The sequence below is a fragment of the Lutra lutra genome, chromosome 1 (assembly GCF_902655055.1).
Source record: "Lutra lutra chromosome 1, mLutLut1.2, whole genome shotgun sequence".
NCBI lineage: Eukaryota > Metazoa > Chordata > Mammalia > Carnivora > Mustelidae > Lutra > Lutra lutra.
Window position 1 is genome coordinate 18,945,730 of NC_062278.1, and position 16,837 is coordinate 18,962,566.

Genomic DNA, 16,837 nt, shown 5'->3' on the forward strand with positions numbered 1-16,837 from the left:
TTGAGCATTAAATGAATATTTTAGGAAGTGTGAGCAATTCTGAAATGTGCTTGAGTTGCTATGTTAAACACTGGAGATGCCCTTACCCTAAAAAAAAAAAAAAAAAAAAAAAAAAAAAGCGCAGTGGTCTCTTCTGTTATTTGGAAGAGCCAGAGGGTAGACGAAAGAGGTTTGATCAGACTGGCCTCCATTTAATAAATGTAAGAGAAAAACTTGACATTTTTAGGAATTTAATCAATTCTCTTCCTTATGTTCACCTTTCCTTGTCATCAGTCTATGACTTTGCCATGCACTTATCTAATGGGTACTTCTAGATTTTAGGGAATAAAATATTTAAGTCCCTTTCAAAGGAAATGAACTGAAAGGCCCACACTACATTACGAAGAAAAACGTGACTGTTACATGCAGATTTACTAACAGACTTTGCTGTATAATCCAGGATCTTGGAGTTTGGTTAATAACAGGGTGTTTGGCTTGTTGTCAGGCATTTTATTTTTCTGTTAGTGTGACACAGACTAGCTAGATTAAAAAAGGGGCCATTCCAACAGAATTCAGGTTTCTTATATTGGTTAAGTAAGGTGTAGAATTTAGGAGAGCGGATATTTCAAGTAGACTCACTTTGGTCTATTTTTTCTCTTTAACCAAGAGACTCTTAGGCGGCTTGCCCAATAAAACACAGAGGGGCAAAGAAAAGAAATACTGGAATTTTTATATATTTATCACATTGTTTTTTTATAGGTTTAGTTTTTTTTATCATGACAAATTTTCCTTTTCTTTTTTTTTTTTAGAGATTTATTTATTTATGTAATCTCTACACCCAACATGGGGCTTGAACTCACAACACCGAGATCAAGAAATGTATACTGTAGTGACTGAGCACGCCAGGTGCTCCTATGACAAATTTTCAAATACACACCAAAGCAGAGAGAAAAGAACAATAGACTCCATATACTCGTTATTTGAATTCGACAGTTATAACGACAGCCATGTTTACTTCATCTATCCTTTTTGTTGTTGAGAAATTTTAAAGCCAATCATATAGATCAATCATTTTCTTTATTATTTTAGGAGGTATCAATGCAAATTAAAGACATATGGCTATAATGACATTAAAATAACAAATTATAATTCATTTCTTAGTATAATCTAATGCCCTGCCTTAGTCAAATTCGTGTAACATCTTTTTTGAACCGGGATCCGCATTTTAGCATTACACTTGCTTCTTAGGATTTTTTGTTTTGTTTTGTTTTTAATCGAGAGCTAACCTGACCTATTCTCCCATCCATTGACTTATTATGGAAATCTAGCTATTTATTCTGTAGAAGAGCCCACTTTCTAAGTTTGTCTGTGTCTTTAATCTGTGCATCTACTCTCCTGTAAAGAGAAGGTAGCTTGCTAGTGGCTTGATTCAAATAAAGGTCAATTACTATTATTATTTTCTTGAGGGATGAGCACAAACACTACGTAGGGAATGCCATGTGCTTCCTGCTGTATCACACAATGATTGTCCTACTTTTAAGGATACTAAGATTAATCCGTGGTTTTAGGTGATAACAGACTGCTCCTTCCATTTTAAAGGTCCCTATCACATTTTGCCTAATTTTGAATAATCATATCCTGAACCAATGACATGTTGCAAGATGATGATGATTAGATTCTTTTGTTTTCCCTATTATCTTTGCACATTTACTAGCTTGACTTCCATAAAGAAGAATTTTCCCTATCCATTAAGGCTATATGTTATATAGACAAACAGTAAAGGAAAGAAGATGAAGGCTTACTTCTTTATTTTAATTGTTAAAAATCAGGGTAGGTTTTTTACTGTTTTAAAAACATAATACTTGTATCTCTTTTTTTCCTTCACTGAAAATCTTGATATCTATACTATTATAATTATTAATTTGCATTATCCTGTAGTTGGCTCTAATGATGACCAAAGTGTAATGATTTTTTAAAATCTTATCAACTCTCTTTTTAATGTCTGTCATGAATACACTTAAAAATATGTTTGGCATCTTTAAATCAATTGCCTTTTTTTTTTTTTTTTTTACTTTTGGTTCTCAAATTGCCTCTAATTTGGCCACAGTGAGTCTTTTCATGTCGCATCCTGTGTCCTTTAGACACGACCCCATTAACTTTGAGAGTTTTCTTGCTTTCTGGCACAGCAAAATAAATGTTTCCGGGGTTATATATGTCCAACCCTAAATATGGAATCAGATGTTCCCCCAAAGGTTCCCCGGTCACTGCTAGGAATGGTATTTAGAGATCACAATGTATATGCTGACTTTTATAGTGTTGTAGGATAGATTTTATTCCTATTCCCAACTACTCTATTTCCCTTCCCACTTATTATCACGTGATATCCAGGGCGTCCTGGCTGGTAGGATGCACTTCCCCAGCCCACTTGCAGTTTTGACCATGGGATTGCTTTCACCAACAAACATACGTTCTGGTAAGTGGAAGCTTTAAGAACAAACACATAGTTTAGTCTGTCTTTTGCTTTTCCCGTGGCCATAAGGACTGTCTGTCCCAAACAGGGTCGGCTCGGCTCCTTCAGCCTGGGGCCTGGAATGAGAATGAGACATGCAGAGCCCAGATTCTGCAGCTGACATGGGGCCCCAAAAGGGTAAGTAGGCCAAAGTTCTGTGTATGGTGGCAAACTACTGGGATTTCTTAGGTTATTTGTCACTTGATTAAAATGAACTGATACAGGTTGTGATTTCATCTAGGCTTTTTTAGTGGACAGAGATAGGAAACACGGCAGTTTAGGAACAAGAAAGCATTAGGAGTTCATGCTGACATTTTCAATTCAAATATACATAATAGGACTTTTACGGTGTTAAAAACATAATACTTGTAGCTCTTTTTTTCCTTCACTGAAAATCTTGATATCTATACTATTATAATTATTGATTTGCATTATCCTGTAGTATAATTTCAACATAACACCACTGTTGTCAATTATTTTCATTGAAAATGTATTTGCAGCTGTATTTATTTATTTATTTATTTATTTATTTATTTTTGCAGCTTTATTTATCCTTAAAATGAATTCTACTACTCAGTGGCATATTATATTCTAAACTCAGACTGGAAAAATTCTTTCCTCTGCATAGTTACATCATTGGTTTGGTACACAGTAGGTTCATTTCTGTTCGTTTTCAATTTTTTAAAAAAAGATTTTATTTATTTGACAGAGATCACAAGTAGGCAGAGAGGCAGGCAGAGAGAGAGGAGGAAGCAGGCTCCCCGCTGAGCAGAGAGCCCGATGCGGGGCTCGATCCCAGGATCCTGGGACCATGACCTGAGCCATAGGCAGAGGCCCCAACCCACTGAGCCACCCAGGTGCCCCTGTTTTCAATTTTTAAGATGGCCATGTTAGTGAATTTTTCTTTGAAACAGAACATTTAAGTTTTCACAACCAAATCTATATAATAAGTTATTAAGAGAAACAAGTTCCATTTCTGCCCCTTTCTACCCATTGTGAGTGGCTTTCATTTAACCTTCCAGTATTTCTTCCTTACACAAAATATAGCATGCTACATTATACTGTTCTGCACCTGGCTTTTTTCCCTTGCTATACTAACACACGGAGATCACCCTTGATCTCTTTTATGGCTACATGGCATGCCACTCTGTTCTTTGTTCAGCCAATCTCTTCTTGATGGGCGTTTGATTGTTTTCAAACTTCTTTATAATAAATAATTTTGAAGTAAATAATGCCATGCATCAATCATGTCCTATGTTTTGCAAATACAGCTTTGGAATAGGCTCCCGATGGTGAAGTTGATGAGTCAGAGTAGACATGCAATGTTCTTACATATTGCTGAATTCTTCTCCATAGCAGATCACTAAACAACCCCTCAGCAGTCAGAGTGTCTGTTTGCTCACAGCTTCAATAACAGAAGATGCAGATGAGTTATGTGTTTTTGCTAATCTGGCAGGGAAGAGATATTATCTTTGTGACAGTTTAATTTGCATTTAAGTGATGTTGAGCGCAGTGTCATATCCAAAAGAACTATTAAAATTTTTCTCTGGGAACTCGGGTTTGTGTTGTATGTGAGCCATTTTTCTATTTTGTTCTTTATATTTTTATTTTCTTTCCATTTTTTCAGGTCTTGTTGCATGTCAGTGACAATACTCTTTGGCTGAGACTTATGAGACTGAGAACCTTCTGGTTGAGATTTGTAGTGCAGATGTCTTCTTCCCAATTAGTCATTTGTCTTTTGATTTTTGTATGGTATTTTTTTTTTTTGAGCAGATGCTCTTTTGATATATAGTTTAAATTTTTAAATTTTTAATTTGTTAAGGATTTTATTATTTATTGATTTGAGAGAGAGAGAGTGAAGGAGAAGAGCACAAGCAGGGGTAGCAGCAGAGGGAGAGGAAGAAGCAGACTCCCTGCCATGCAGGGAGACTGATGTGGGACTTGATCCCAGGACCCTGGGATCATGACCTGAGCCAAAGGCAGACGCTTAACCACCCAGGTGTCCTTCATATATAGTTTTTAAAAGAATGCATCCATGCTTTTGTTATTTTGGGAGGGTGAATTTATTACTTATTGACATTTAGATCTTTGATTCATTGGGAGTTTATCCTCATGTACACTGTCAGGATCCTATCATTTTCCCTCAAATAGCTACCCAATTGTAACCATATCTATTAATCATTCTATATGGTTTAAGATGCTCCTATTTTATACAGAGATAAATGGAAAGTCACATCTCACATCTATACTAAATTTCCAAATGAATTAGGGCCAATTCCTGGACTTTATATTCTGTTCCATTGGTCTGTCATTCTATTCCTATACCAGTCTCACAGTATTTTAAAGATAGAGGTTTTATCAAGTCCTATAATCCAGGGCAACCATCACCTCATTTCCACCCAAGGGCACTACTGCTGATTTATTTTTCATTACCTCATTTGTCTGATACTTATTTTATATATATCTTATAATTAACATAATATATTGATGCAGAAATACATGCATATCTTTCAATACCAAAAACGTATGTTGGGACATATGCTCTTTTTAAGAGAAGTAGGACATGGAATAAAAAAAGTCTGAAGAACTAGCGCTCCAGGCAGGTGTTTTTTGAACATTTCAGCATCTTCATTCAGATTTTCTGGGAGAGTGGCACAGTAGGGCTGAAAATCTTAGGATGCCTCTAATGTTGGCATTTGCAATGGAAGAATACCCTTGGACCTAGCTGATGAGTCACCTGATCCAGAAGAAAGTTTTTCACTGCTAATGAGCAGGTGTCAAGATCCTACAAGAAGATATGATTACTGGACAAGAATGTCTAAGAAAACTATCTTTGGTTTGGAAATAAAGATCAGTTTATCAGGCCCTCCCTTCTCTTTTAGCAAACTTTTACCTACTGTGAGGCATGGATTGCTATGGTACCAATTGAGTGGCAAAGAGATTGGACTATAAGGGCCAAGTCTGGAATCCCCTGCTCCAGGCAGTACTTGCACAACTCTACCATTCTGTGCTGTAGTTTATCTCAGGCAGCTTGCGAAGAGGTATTGTTTGATTCATCTGAACCTTTAATCAGTGCTTACTAATTCAAGAGGAGGTTACATTAGTTTTTTTGTGTGTGTTTTGTTTTGTTTTGTTTACAATACAAGAAGGCATCAAGCAATCAGCAAAACTTCTTAAAATTCTATAGGGCAGACCAGTCTCTATATTACCTTGTCAGTCTAAACTCTAGGGACACTATAGTTCATGAGGAAGGAGGAAGTTCTAAGAGCAGTCAAATTATGCATTCATTACAGAATATTCACCCTATACATGTCCTTCGATCCTTAGTATTAAAATGTCATTTTATGAAGCTAAGAAGCAAATAAACATTAAACTCCAGGTTACTTACCTCTATTCAATTAAGTATTAGAGAATCGTCATGTGCCAGGCAGGATTCTAGGTGCTAGAGACACAAAGATGTATTTTCTCTGTCCTTGACAAATTCACAATCCAGAGAGAAACACACGTAAGCATGATGACAAAAGCATACGGATGAACAAAAAAACACGGTGACAGTATAGCCCAGTAAGTACAAAAGAGAACCAGGAACATACCAAGAACACCAGGAGTATAATATATATGGGTAGACTTCAGCTTTGAGGAATGGATGAGCTGGAGAGGATTCAAGAGAAAGATGGGGTTTAGACCTTCAGGGAGTAATTGCCTTTGCCACAGGGAGAAAACTGGGACAATAACAACACAAGAGAAGAGAAGATGGCTGGGAAGGAGAAACATTGTATCTAAAATGGCAGAGTTGTTCACTCCTTTACACACACCCACACAGGCAGGACACAAAGCACCTGACTTGTTCTGGGAACAAAAGCACTGTATGGGGCCAAAGTCCAATGATCCACAGCTCTAATCACCTTATGTGGAATTTTTATCCTATTTTTTAATGACCTAGCCTACTGCTGTGTTTAGATTACTAAACAAATAGACCCTTGGGTTACTGTTTATTCTATGGTGGGCGTTCAACTTCTGATCAGAATCCATTCCTATTTTAAAGTGCCTCTAGAGCAATTTTAAAGACATTAGCACAATCCTCTGTTTTCAAATTTAGCACTTTCCCAGTAGTTCAACATGTTCCCTTTTTATCTGAGGTCATTACTTCTTTGGTCTCCTTTAAAAATAGTAACAGTTTGCACTTGTCTGTAAGTCTTAGCTGGTGTTGGTGTTGGTGTTGGTCTTCTCTGGGCATTGGCCCTTATCCTCTACTCCGGACTTTTTCATAGCATCGGAGTTGGAATTTTTCCCTTTCTAGAAAAGGTTTGGGAGTTTATTTCCCCTCTATTTTGTTATATTCATTTTGTTTCACTACTTACTTTTGTTGGTTTTAATTAGACGGTAACCCCTGCTGCACTTCAGTTTAAGGATTTTAAAGGCCTCTGCAAGGTGTTATCATGGTCCTATTTGTGAGATAGCTTTGGGTTGTGGCTTAATTACTAGTAAAAATAAATTTTTGGGGGTGCCTGGGTGGCTCAGTGGGTTAAGGCCTCTGCCTTCGGCTCAGGTCATGATCCCAGGGTCCTGGGATCGAGCCCTTCATCGGGCTCTCTGCTCGGCTTCCTCCTCTCTCTCTGCCTGCCTCTCTGCCTACTTGTGATCTTTGTCTGTCAAATAAAATAAATAAAATCTTTTAAAATAAATAAATAAATAAATTTTTGCATGGGGAGCCTGAGTGGCTCAGTGTGTTAAGCTTCCAACTCTTGATTTAGCTGAGGTCAAGATCTCATGAGTTGTGGGATCAAACAAACCCCAACCCACCAACCCTCTGTGCTCAGCAGGGAGTCTGTGAGTCGGCTTGGGGTTCTCTCCTTCTGCTCCTCCCCTCACATGTACACTCTACCTCCCTCTAAAATAAATCTTTAAAAAACTAAAAAATAAAGTTTTGCAGAAAGGCATAGAATATCATATATAATATGATTTGATTTGTTGGAAGGTGAAAACAATAAGCGTAGTAAATTTTTATTTTTATTATTTTATTTTTTTTAAGATTTTATTTATTTATTTGGAAAAGAGACACACAGCAAGAGAGGGAACACAAGCAGGGGGAGTGTGAGAGGGAGAAGCAGGTTCCCCGCAGAGCAGGGAGCCCGATGTGGGGCTGGATCCCAGAACCCTGGGATCAATACCTGAGCTGAAGGCAGACACTTAACAACTGAGCCACCCAGGCGCCCCTGATTTTTATTTTTAAAGAAGCTATACAAGTATGCTCATATATACTGGAACTGTATTTTCCCCCTAATTTTTCTGGAACTATATTCAAAAAGTTTAAGAGTAGGCTATCTGTAAGGAGCGGAATAGAAGTCAGGGGAGCTAGAAAGGAGAGTTATTTTTCATTTCTGTACTGTTTGAGTTTACCATATACATACCTTTTTTTAAGTAAAATGTGTAAGTAAATGCATTCAGCAATGATCTATTCTTTGTCTTGAATTATGCCCATAAAGTATTTAGCAAGTTTTTACAGTGTGAGCAAAGCTAAAACTAAAAACAGCAGGTGACTGCTTTGACAAAAGGAGAGTGAGTGATCTAGAAACACCTAGAATGAAGGAGAAAGATCGAATTGGGCTTTTTTACTCCTTACCAGAATAAAAACAACTCAGTCCCAAACTGTCCCTGTGAAAAATTTTGAAAACTAAAACAAAACAGAAAATCTAGCAAAACAAATAAAAAATGCCAATGACATACAAAGAGAGAGAAAGGCAAAATTCTTCAGTGAAGAACTAAAACTTCCATCTGTTAAAATCATAAGCATTCTTGGGGCACCAGGGTGGCTCAGATGGTTAAGTATCTACTCTTGATTTTGGCTCAGCTCATGATCTCTGGGCCCTAGGATCAAGCCCTGCTTTGGGCTCTGTGCTCAGTGGGGAGTCTGCTTGGGGTTGGGGATTCTCTCTCTCCCTCTAAATTAAAAAAAAAAAGAAGAAGAAGAAGAAGATGAAGAAGATCACAAGAATTCTTGCTCAGGACTGTTTGAGCCAAGACAGTGGAGAGCTAAGAGTATAGCTCTTGAAACGCCTTCATAGGACTGGTCCAGTAGTTCTTTGCTTTTCTGTTCATAAAATGTGGGAACAATTTAAACTGTAAACATTTCCAAACCCTTCACCAGCCTGAGGATTCCAAGAGTAGGATCCTACGGGTTCTGTTAGCAGGCATTCATTTGAGCACACACATTCTCTCTTTCGCTCCCCTGCTCTCTCTCTTCTCCCCCTCTCTCCACCTCTACCCCTCTATCTATCTCTCTCTGTGTCTCCATCTCTCTCATACAGGCGTACCCTCATATGCTTAGTTAACACAGAAGGCCACCCTTCTCCCCAACAAATCTACTCCAATCACCCTCCTAAGGATGGTAAATTGGGAATAAGGTAAAACAAAGCTAAAGGAAGACAATACCTGGGGCGGGAGGGTGTTAGAGAATAATATTGAAAGACAATAACTAGTAGCCCCCAAAGCTAGTTTCATGTTTAGATGTTGAGAGCTGAAGAGAGAGTTGGAAAAATGTGTAGCATACACCATTTAAATTCCTTAAAAACCAAAGAGATGTTTTCCTCAAATCCTGATAAAATTTAATTAACTATATTTCAGATTTAAAACAACTTTCTGTGGGTGAATGTAAATGTCTAATTATATATGTACATGTACATGTTTTCAATAAGCCATATAAAAGAAATACTTAGAAAGTAATAGCCTGGACCACTCCAATAACGTCTAACGGGGCTCCCCACTTCCACGTCCCACCCACCCATCCTGCCCATTCTCCACACTCCATCCACTGTGTTCTCATTGAAAGGCAAATCTAACTGATACTCAGTGTTTAAAAGCCTTCAATGGCTTCTCCTAGTCTTTAGGAGAAATCCTAAATCCAAAATCCTAAATATGTCCCACAAGGCCCTCTTACCACCTGGCTGCTGTCTTTTGTCTTCCCCTGTCCTCCATGCTCTGGCTATAGGGAACTTCTGCTTCCTAATTGCTTTTGATCAAGTACCTCTCTACAGCACTGTTCCTCTGTATCTGGGGTGGTCTGCGCTCTCCTTCAGTTGCCTGGCATATTCTTTTCATGTAGATAGATAGACAGGTGTCTCTATATACATGTGAGTATTCTGTAATAATACAGATATAGCTGTGTATTTTGTAATAAAACTTTAAAAAACACATTTTAAAATAAATTCTTTAAATAATAAAAGTGAATAAAACAAACTGTTTATATTAGTATAATACTTATGAAACAGACTATTATTTGTGTTTGGATAGGACTCTCAGAAATGTAGGAAATCCATTATAAATGATAATATGAATGTTTAGCTCCACTGACCCCAAATATTATCAATAATAACAAGACCAGTTTTCTAAGTGCTATGTACGCTATAAATGTGTACATACTTAATTCACCCTACACCTCTATGAAGTAAGTCTATTATTGGGATTATCACCATTACAGATTGGTAAACCGACACACAGAGAAATCAAATAGCTTGTACCAGATCATACAGTTAGCTAGTAAATTAACACAGAATTCAGCATCAGAGTACATGTTCTTTACTGCTACACTACATGATTTGAAATAGATCTCAAAAACTACAGTTCTACATCACTATAAATTATAATTTAAAGGTAAAATTTATGGTTGCTCCATGCAATCTAGAATATTCTTGGCTACAATGCTGATTACACTGTTACTGTGTACATCCTAATTTTGGTTGGTGTCATGGTTTCCCAGAGATGTCCACATCCTAATTCCAGGAGCCTAAAACATGGTACCTTACATGGTAAATGGGAATGAAGGTTGTAGGTAGAATTAAAGTTGCTAACCAGCTAACTTTGGGATGGATAGATTAATCTGGATTACCTAGGTGGGTCCAATGGGTCCAATGTAAGTGTAAGGGTCCTTTTAAGTGGAAGAGGGAGGTATATGAGAGAAAACAGATTTATGGAAGCCTAGCATTGCTGGCTTCAAAGCTGGAGGAATGGGGCCACCAGTCAGTGGCCTTTGGAAGCTGATTCTCCATTCAACTCTCCAGAAGATAGCTGCCCTTCCCATACTTTGATTTTAGCCCAGTGAGACCTATTTCAGATTTCTAGCCTCTAGAACTTTAAGATAATAAATCTGTGTTATATTAAATTTATGGTGATTGTTTCTCAATAGAAAAATAATATAGTTGGGTGTTTTTCTGAGTTCTGGTCATGTTAATAGTAACACCTCCCAAGAAAACAGTACCCAGTTTTAAGTTTTCTTTCTCTGCTTTTGCCAAAGCAAGCCCTTGACCTAGATTCTGATTCCCCCTTTTCTATACTGACCTTTATCTTCCTCAAGGCATCAATCTGGCAATCCAGGTATACTGGAGTACTGACTCAGCGGTGCCATGGCATGAGAAGGTCATTTTAAAAAAATGGCCTGTACAGATTTCTTCTGGTCCCACTTCAACAAATACAGCAGCTCTAGCTTCCCTAGTTCAAAACATCTTCTCTACCAACAAGGCCTACCGGAGGAAACCAATGTGATAGAAACCATGGGTAGAGAAAACGTGTAAATGCACATGCGCTCCTCTCATTAAACTGCTCTGGCGGAAGGAAAATGAGTTTCATCAGCCTTAGGGAATTAACTATTCTCTTTATGCTGACTTTTTGTTTTAGACGTCTTCCTTTGGGTTTTATTTTGTTTTGTTTTGGGGGGGGGGGTTTAGACTTCTTCCTTTTGAATGTCATCTCTGTCTCAGTTTTAAGACCGTTATCAGGTGTACCAGCAAGCCCAATCTGACCTATATGTTCATCAGATAATTAAGACCATGCCAGGATGGAACCGGTCTTCCTCTGCAGATTGATGATGATGTTTTGTTCTTAACAATGTTTACAGAGGGCAGACTTTTCCTGGCACTGGTTCCCTGGAGTGCTCTTTTGGGTCAGTTCCGCCACCAGGGCAGAACTTTGGGATTTTGCAGACAATCCAGACCTCTCCCTGCTCCACAGTCCTTATCAGCTAATGAGAGATTACTGACTCAAGCCAAGTAAGCCTGGCTTGGGTTCCAGTCCAGAATTGAGGACCAACTAACTGTTACCAGTACACGGCTCCCAGTTACATTCAACTTTGTTTGATGTAATGCTTTGCTTAAATGTCACCTCAGAGAAATCAGACACCTCACCTACCTAGGATTAGTTACAGCTTCATGATTTATATTGCAATCATTAATTCCATCCATCCATTTCTCCACGTCCTCCACTCATGCCCTTCCTATCTGATCAACAGATGTCTATTTACACCTCCTACTAACCAGGAGCTTTGCTTAGCATTGTGCATAGAGTGGTGAGCAAACATGAAAAAACTCCTTCCCTCATGGAGCTCCCACTTTCATGGTAAAGAAAAATACAGTTTCATAAACACACACGTAAATGTCCATATATCAACAGGTACACTGAACAAGTAGTCCAATTAACAGTAGCAACAGCAACAACCGAAGTCTTCCAGACGACTAAGAAAGAAATAAGAATACGGACAAATGGAAGTAAAAGAATGGAATAAGCATGATATTAAATATAATAGGATTGGGACAAAAGGGTGGTACAGTTATATTGGGGATTGATATTAAGAAGATAAGTATGTAATTAAAGAATAAAAATCCACGAGGTCTTTTTTTTTTTTTTTGAATGAAGACAGTGAAAGGAGTTAACTGCTCAGAGAGAAAAAGGAGAGAAGTCCTATTATCTGTGGAACAAATTCTTAGATCTTCAAATCCCAGTTCCATTTCTTTCTAGCCTACATGAATGAGCTTTCTTTGAGCCTTGGGGGACATTATCTGTAATCTGAAGATTTGCCGTGTTTCATGCATTTTCTGAGAACTTAAAAAGAGAGACTATTCAAAAAAGTCCTTAGAACAGTATCTGATACATACAAAGTTTTTAATATACAGTTTTAGGATCTGGACATGAAACCTGAGTGGATAAATCACAAATAGGATTTGTGACTAGCCCTGAAAAACATTCTTGTTTTTCAACAACACTCTGATAGCAATGAGTGTACCCAATGCCCGTTTCTTGGTTTCTCTCATCCAAGATCATACTCAATGCCTACATCTTGGTTTCTCCCATCCAAGTACTAACGAGGGCCAACCCTGCTTATCTTCTGAGATGAGATGAAATCAGGTGTATTCAGGGTGGTATGCAGTAGACTCACATCTTGGTTTCTAATACCATTCTCCAATAAAAGGAACCAGCACTCTCTGGAGAAATGGCTGATTCTAGGACTGGAGCAGAGAACATAAAAGATCAGCCTGAAGCACTTTGTGTTGCCAAAAAGAAAGGAATTGCTAAGCAAAACAAACAGAAATGCACACACGCACACACACACACACACACATGTGTGTGTGTGTGTGTGTGTATATATCCTCTGACATACCCCATCATTATATATATAATAATGGGGTGTATTAGAGGATACAGAAACCACTAGAAGAACTCCTAGTGGCCAAAGCTGGAAGAACTTTAGTACTAAAATAAATAAAATCATATTTGACAATAATCCAAAGTATAAAATAAATATTCATAAGCCCATACTGATATAGAAGTCATGAGAAAACATCAGAAAAACACCAATTACAGGACATTCTACAAAATACTTTACATGTACTCCTCAAACTTGTCAAGGTAATAAAAACCAAGGGAGTCTGAGGAACTATCACAGAGAAGAGGAGCCTAAGGAGACAGAACTACTAAATAGAATATAGTATTCTGAATGAGATCCTGAAATAAAAAAGGACATTAGGAAAAAATGAAGGAAATTTGAATAAAGTCTGGACTTTAGTTAATAATAATGTGCAAAAATGGTTTTATTAATTATGACATGTTTCATACTAATATAAAATATAATTAAAAAGGAAAGTTGGATGTGGTATATATGGAACTCTCCATACTATCTTCACACTATTTCTTTAAATGTACTGTTATAAAATAACTGAGCTTATTTAAAAAAGAAAGAAAGAAAGAAAGAAAACATTCTTGCAATGCCAGACCTTTTAGCATCCTGGGAACAACATAGAAAAGATCCACACATACTCCCAAATTATTCCCCCACAGGAGTCAGGGTTAGAAGGACCAGTGGTGGGGCGCCTGGGTGGCTCAGTGGGTTAAGCCTCTGCCTTTGGCTCAGGTCATGATCTCAGGGTCCTGGGATGGAGCCCTGCATTGGGCTCTCTGCTCAGCAGGGAGCCTGCTTCCCCCTCTATCTCTGCCTGCCTCTTTGCCTACTTGTGATTTCTCTCTGTCAGGTAAATAAATAAAATCTTTAAAAAAAAAAAAAGAAGGACCAATGGTTAGAGGCTCCTGGGTGGCTAAGATGGTTAAGCGTCTGCCTTTGGTTCATATCATGATCCAAGGGTCCTGGGATTGAGGCCCGCATCAATTTCCCTGTTCAGTGGGGAGCCTGCTTCTCCCTCTCCCACTCCCCCTGCCTGTGCTTTCTCTGTATTAAGTAAATAAAATCCTTAAAAAAAAAAAAAAAAAGGTGTAGAGCCAGTGGTTCGATTTACCCAAAGTCTGAAGAAGAGGTTATTCTGCTCATTCATCTAAGCCTGTGTTTACCTCTTGGTTATTTCTTTGCTACACTTTCAAACTTATTGTTTGAAACTGTATTATTGTTTGTATTGTTTCTATTTTGATCACTGAATAAGAATAGAAGAGTAAAACCATTTTCTCTGTTTTTAATTAGTGGCAATTGTAAAATCAGTCTTTTTTAATTTGAAATTTAGGATCATCAACAAAATATATATATAACTTTCCTGGCAGTTTTGTGACAATTCCTCTAGCCTGTCTGTTGCCCTTTACCATTCCTGCATTTTTTCTTTGTGCGTCCAATACGATACCAATTTCAAAACTGCATAATGGTTTTATCGTGAAGACTTGCCTTCTTGGTTTGATTTTCTATAATATAGGTCAGCACATGTCCCTTCACTGAGGCAACTTGCACCTTCCTCCCCCACTAAGGAACAAAGCTCACATCGCGTTGAGTTCAGCAATACTCACTTTGGCAATAAGAGCGTGAGAAAAAGTCATTGTATTATGGTATTAGACACTCATCCGGCGGGTTATTTTAAATATTACCAGAACTTGAATAGCAACAATAATAACCCATTCTATTGGGGGAAAAAAAAAAGAAAGGAAAAAAGAGAAAGAAAAACGAAAAACAATAGAAAAAGGATTTCATTGCTGAAGTGCTTAAGATCTATTTCGATTTCCTCTATTTTCCTAAAAAGTTAACGCGAAGAAAACAAAATAATAGGATACATTCCCAGGATTTTAAATCTCAGGAGCCCAGAATCCGTGAAAATCCTGTTTAGAACCACCCCGTGAAATGGGCCTTGGGAAGTCCCCCCCATACCCGTTTCATTCAGCTTCTGCCTCTTTCTAACAACCATTCCGTTGGACGTCCCCTGAGGACACAGCAGCTGGCTGGAGTCCCCAGACCAGACGTCCCTAACTGAATATAGATGTGCAGGTGGAAAGGATAAAAGTAATTGTGGCTCAGCAGCCGCGAATTCCCCTCATCCCCCAGCCCCACAAGGACACTGCCTTTCATCGCTACAGTCGGAAGCCTCAGAAATCAAGGCAACTCGAACACCATCCCCTTCTCGGGCACTTCGCGTGGGGCGGGCGCCTGCCTCCCTCCGATGCCATCTTGAGATCCCAGCATCTTACAAGGAGTGAGTTTTGCATTCTGTGCGCGTCCCTGCCTCTTTGAAAACTTACCCCAACTTTGGAAGAAGGTGAGAACCTGCAGGTGTGGACTCTTAATTTTCTCCACCCAGAACGGACAAAATCAGATGCTATTTGCAATAAACCTCAGACCCCCGCGCCGCCCCGCGCCTGCCTGCACCCCCACTCGGTCTCGCTGGGTGCCAAGTCCGACGCCCCGCGGCGCACCCGCAGTCCAGGGCCCCAGAGACCGGTCAGCGAGCGCCGCGTCCAGGGGCTGGAGGTCTGCGGGGCCGGTCCCAGCGCGCGTGGGCGGGAGGGCGGAGGTACCCCAGCGACTTACAGCCCAGCGCGACCACCAGGTAGCGCAGCAGCAGCAGCAGGAGGCGGTGGCGGCTCCTCCTCGCCATCTTCCCGGGGTCCGAGCTGGCTGCTCCTCGGAGGCCGAGGGTCCCGGCGGCCGGAGCGCGGGAGGCCGGGCGCGGGGCCCCTGAACTTCTGGGGCAGGCGAGGAGGAGAGACTCGCTCCGCGGAGAGGAGGGGAGCGGTGGGCGGACCCTGATGGATGTCAGTTTCCCCCTGCCGGGGGCGCCTTCTCAGCTGGCCGCCGAGGGGCAGGTCTGGCCCGTCGCGGGCTGGGGGGGCCTGGGCTGTTCCTTTTGTGCGGTGAGGGGTGGGAGGGGGGAGGGCCGTGGGCGCCGGACGAGGTGTGGGCTGGGTCCTAATGAGGGGGCCGGAGGCGGCGAGGAGCGGAAGGGAAGCCTGGCGGGCGTCCCCCCGCCCCCCGCGCCACCGGGATTGATCGGCTTTGTGTCTGGTCCGGCGCGGGGCTGCCAGCTGTCCCCGGGGCGAGGAGCCCGGGGCGGGAGGCGCGGGCCGCGGGGGCTGGGGCGCGGCGGCTGTGGAGGGCAACTCTGCGTGCCTCGCTCCAACTCCTGTCTTCCTTCTCCGTGGCACAAAACTTTTTGGGTTTTTCAGCCTAGATGTGGAGATTTTGGGAAAAATTCTGGCCAACGGGAGAAGCTGCGGGGGAGGCGCTCGGGGGAGATGGGGCTCGCGGACTCCTCCTTGGACGCCAGAGGGGGGGAAAAAAAAAGCAATCAAGACTCGTGCTAGAAGCCAGGGCTCCGATTTTAGCAATAGCCTTGGCCCCTTCTCAGTCTAAGCTTTTTTGCTCTTTGGAGAGTTGAGCTGTGTTTTGTGTTCTTTGCTTTTCACGTGTCAGAGTTGGAAGTTCATCTAACGGTGTAAAATATTTATCATGTTTCTTTCCAGTTACATAACTGCTGCCTGTGGAGTTTTCCACATGTTAAAAACTCTACAGCTGCCCTTTGTCAGGTTTATTTTTGGTCTACTGTGCTTTTAAAAGGGAAACCCATTATGAATGCTCTGTTGCCTTCTTTAAAATTGACCCGCACTTATACTGCACACACTCCAAGGGCTAAACAGACAATTTTTGTATTTTCTCCCAGGGACCAAAAATGTCTGGTGCATTCAAGAATAGTGACAGGTCTGGAAAAAAGACCATTCCCAAGAGAAAAAAAAAAAATGTTATACATCAGGTTTTTTTTTTTTTTTAAGGTAGAATAATGGATAAAGTACTGAATAAAAGAGTTGATTTAGTGGGGTGCA

At 40.2% G+C, this 16,837-nt stretch overlaps 1 protein-coding gene across 1 annotated transcript in view; it reads right to left on the bottom strand.

The window, feature by feature from the left end:
• JAM2 (junctional adhesion molecule 2) overlaps window positions 1-16,154 on the bottom strand; it is a 65,019-nt gene extending 48,865 nt beyond the window's left edge. Inside the window, exon 1 of the mRNA XM_047721624.1 lies at window positions 15,549-16,154. Within this exon, the coding sequence (XP_047577580.1) occupies window positions 15,549-15,615 (67 nt within the window). The 5' untranslated portion in view covers window positions 15,616-16,154. The remainder of the gene's footprint in view (window positions 1-15,548) is intronic.
• Between the last annotated feature and the right edge of the window lie 683 nt (window positions 16,155-16,837).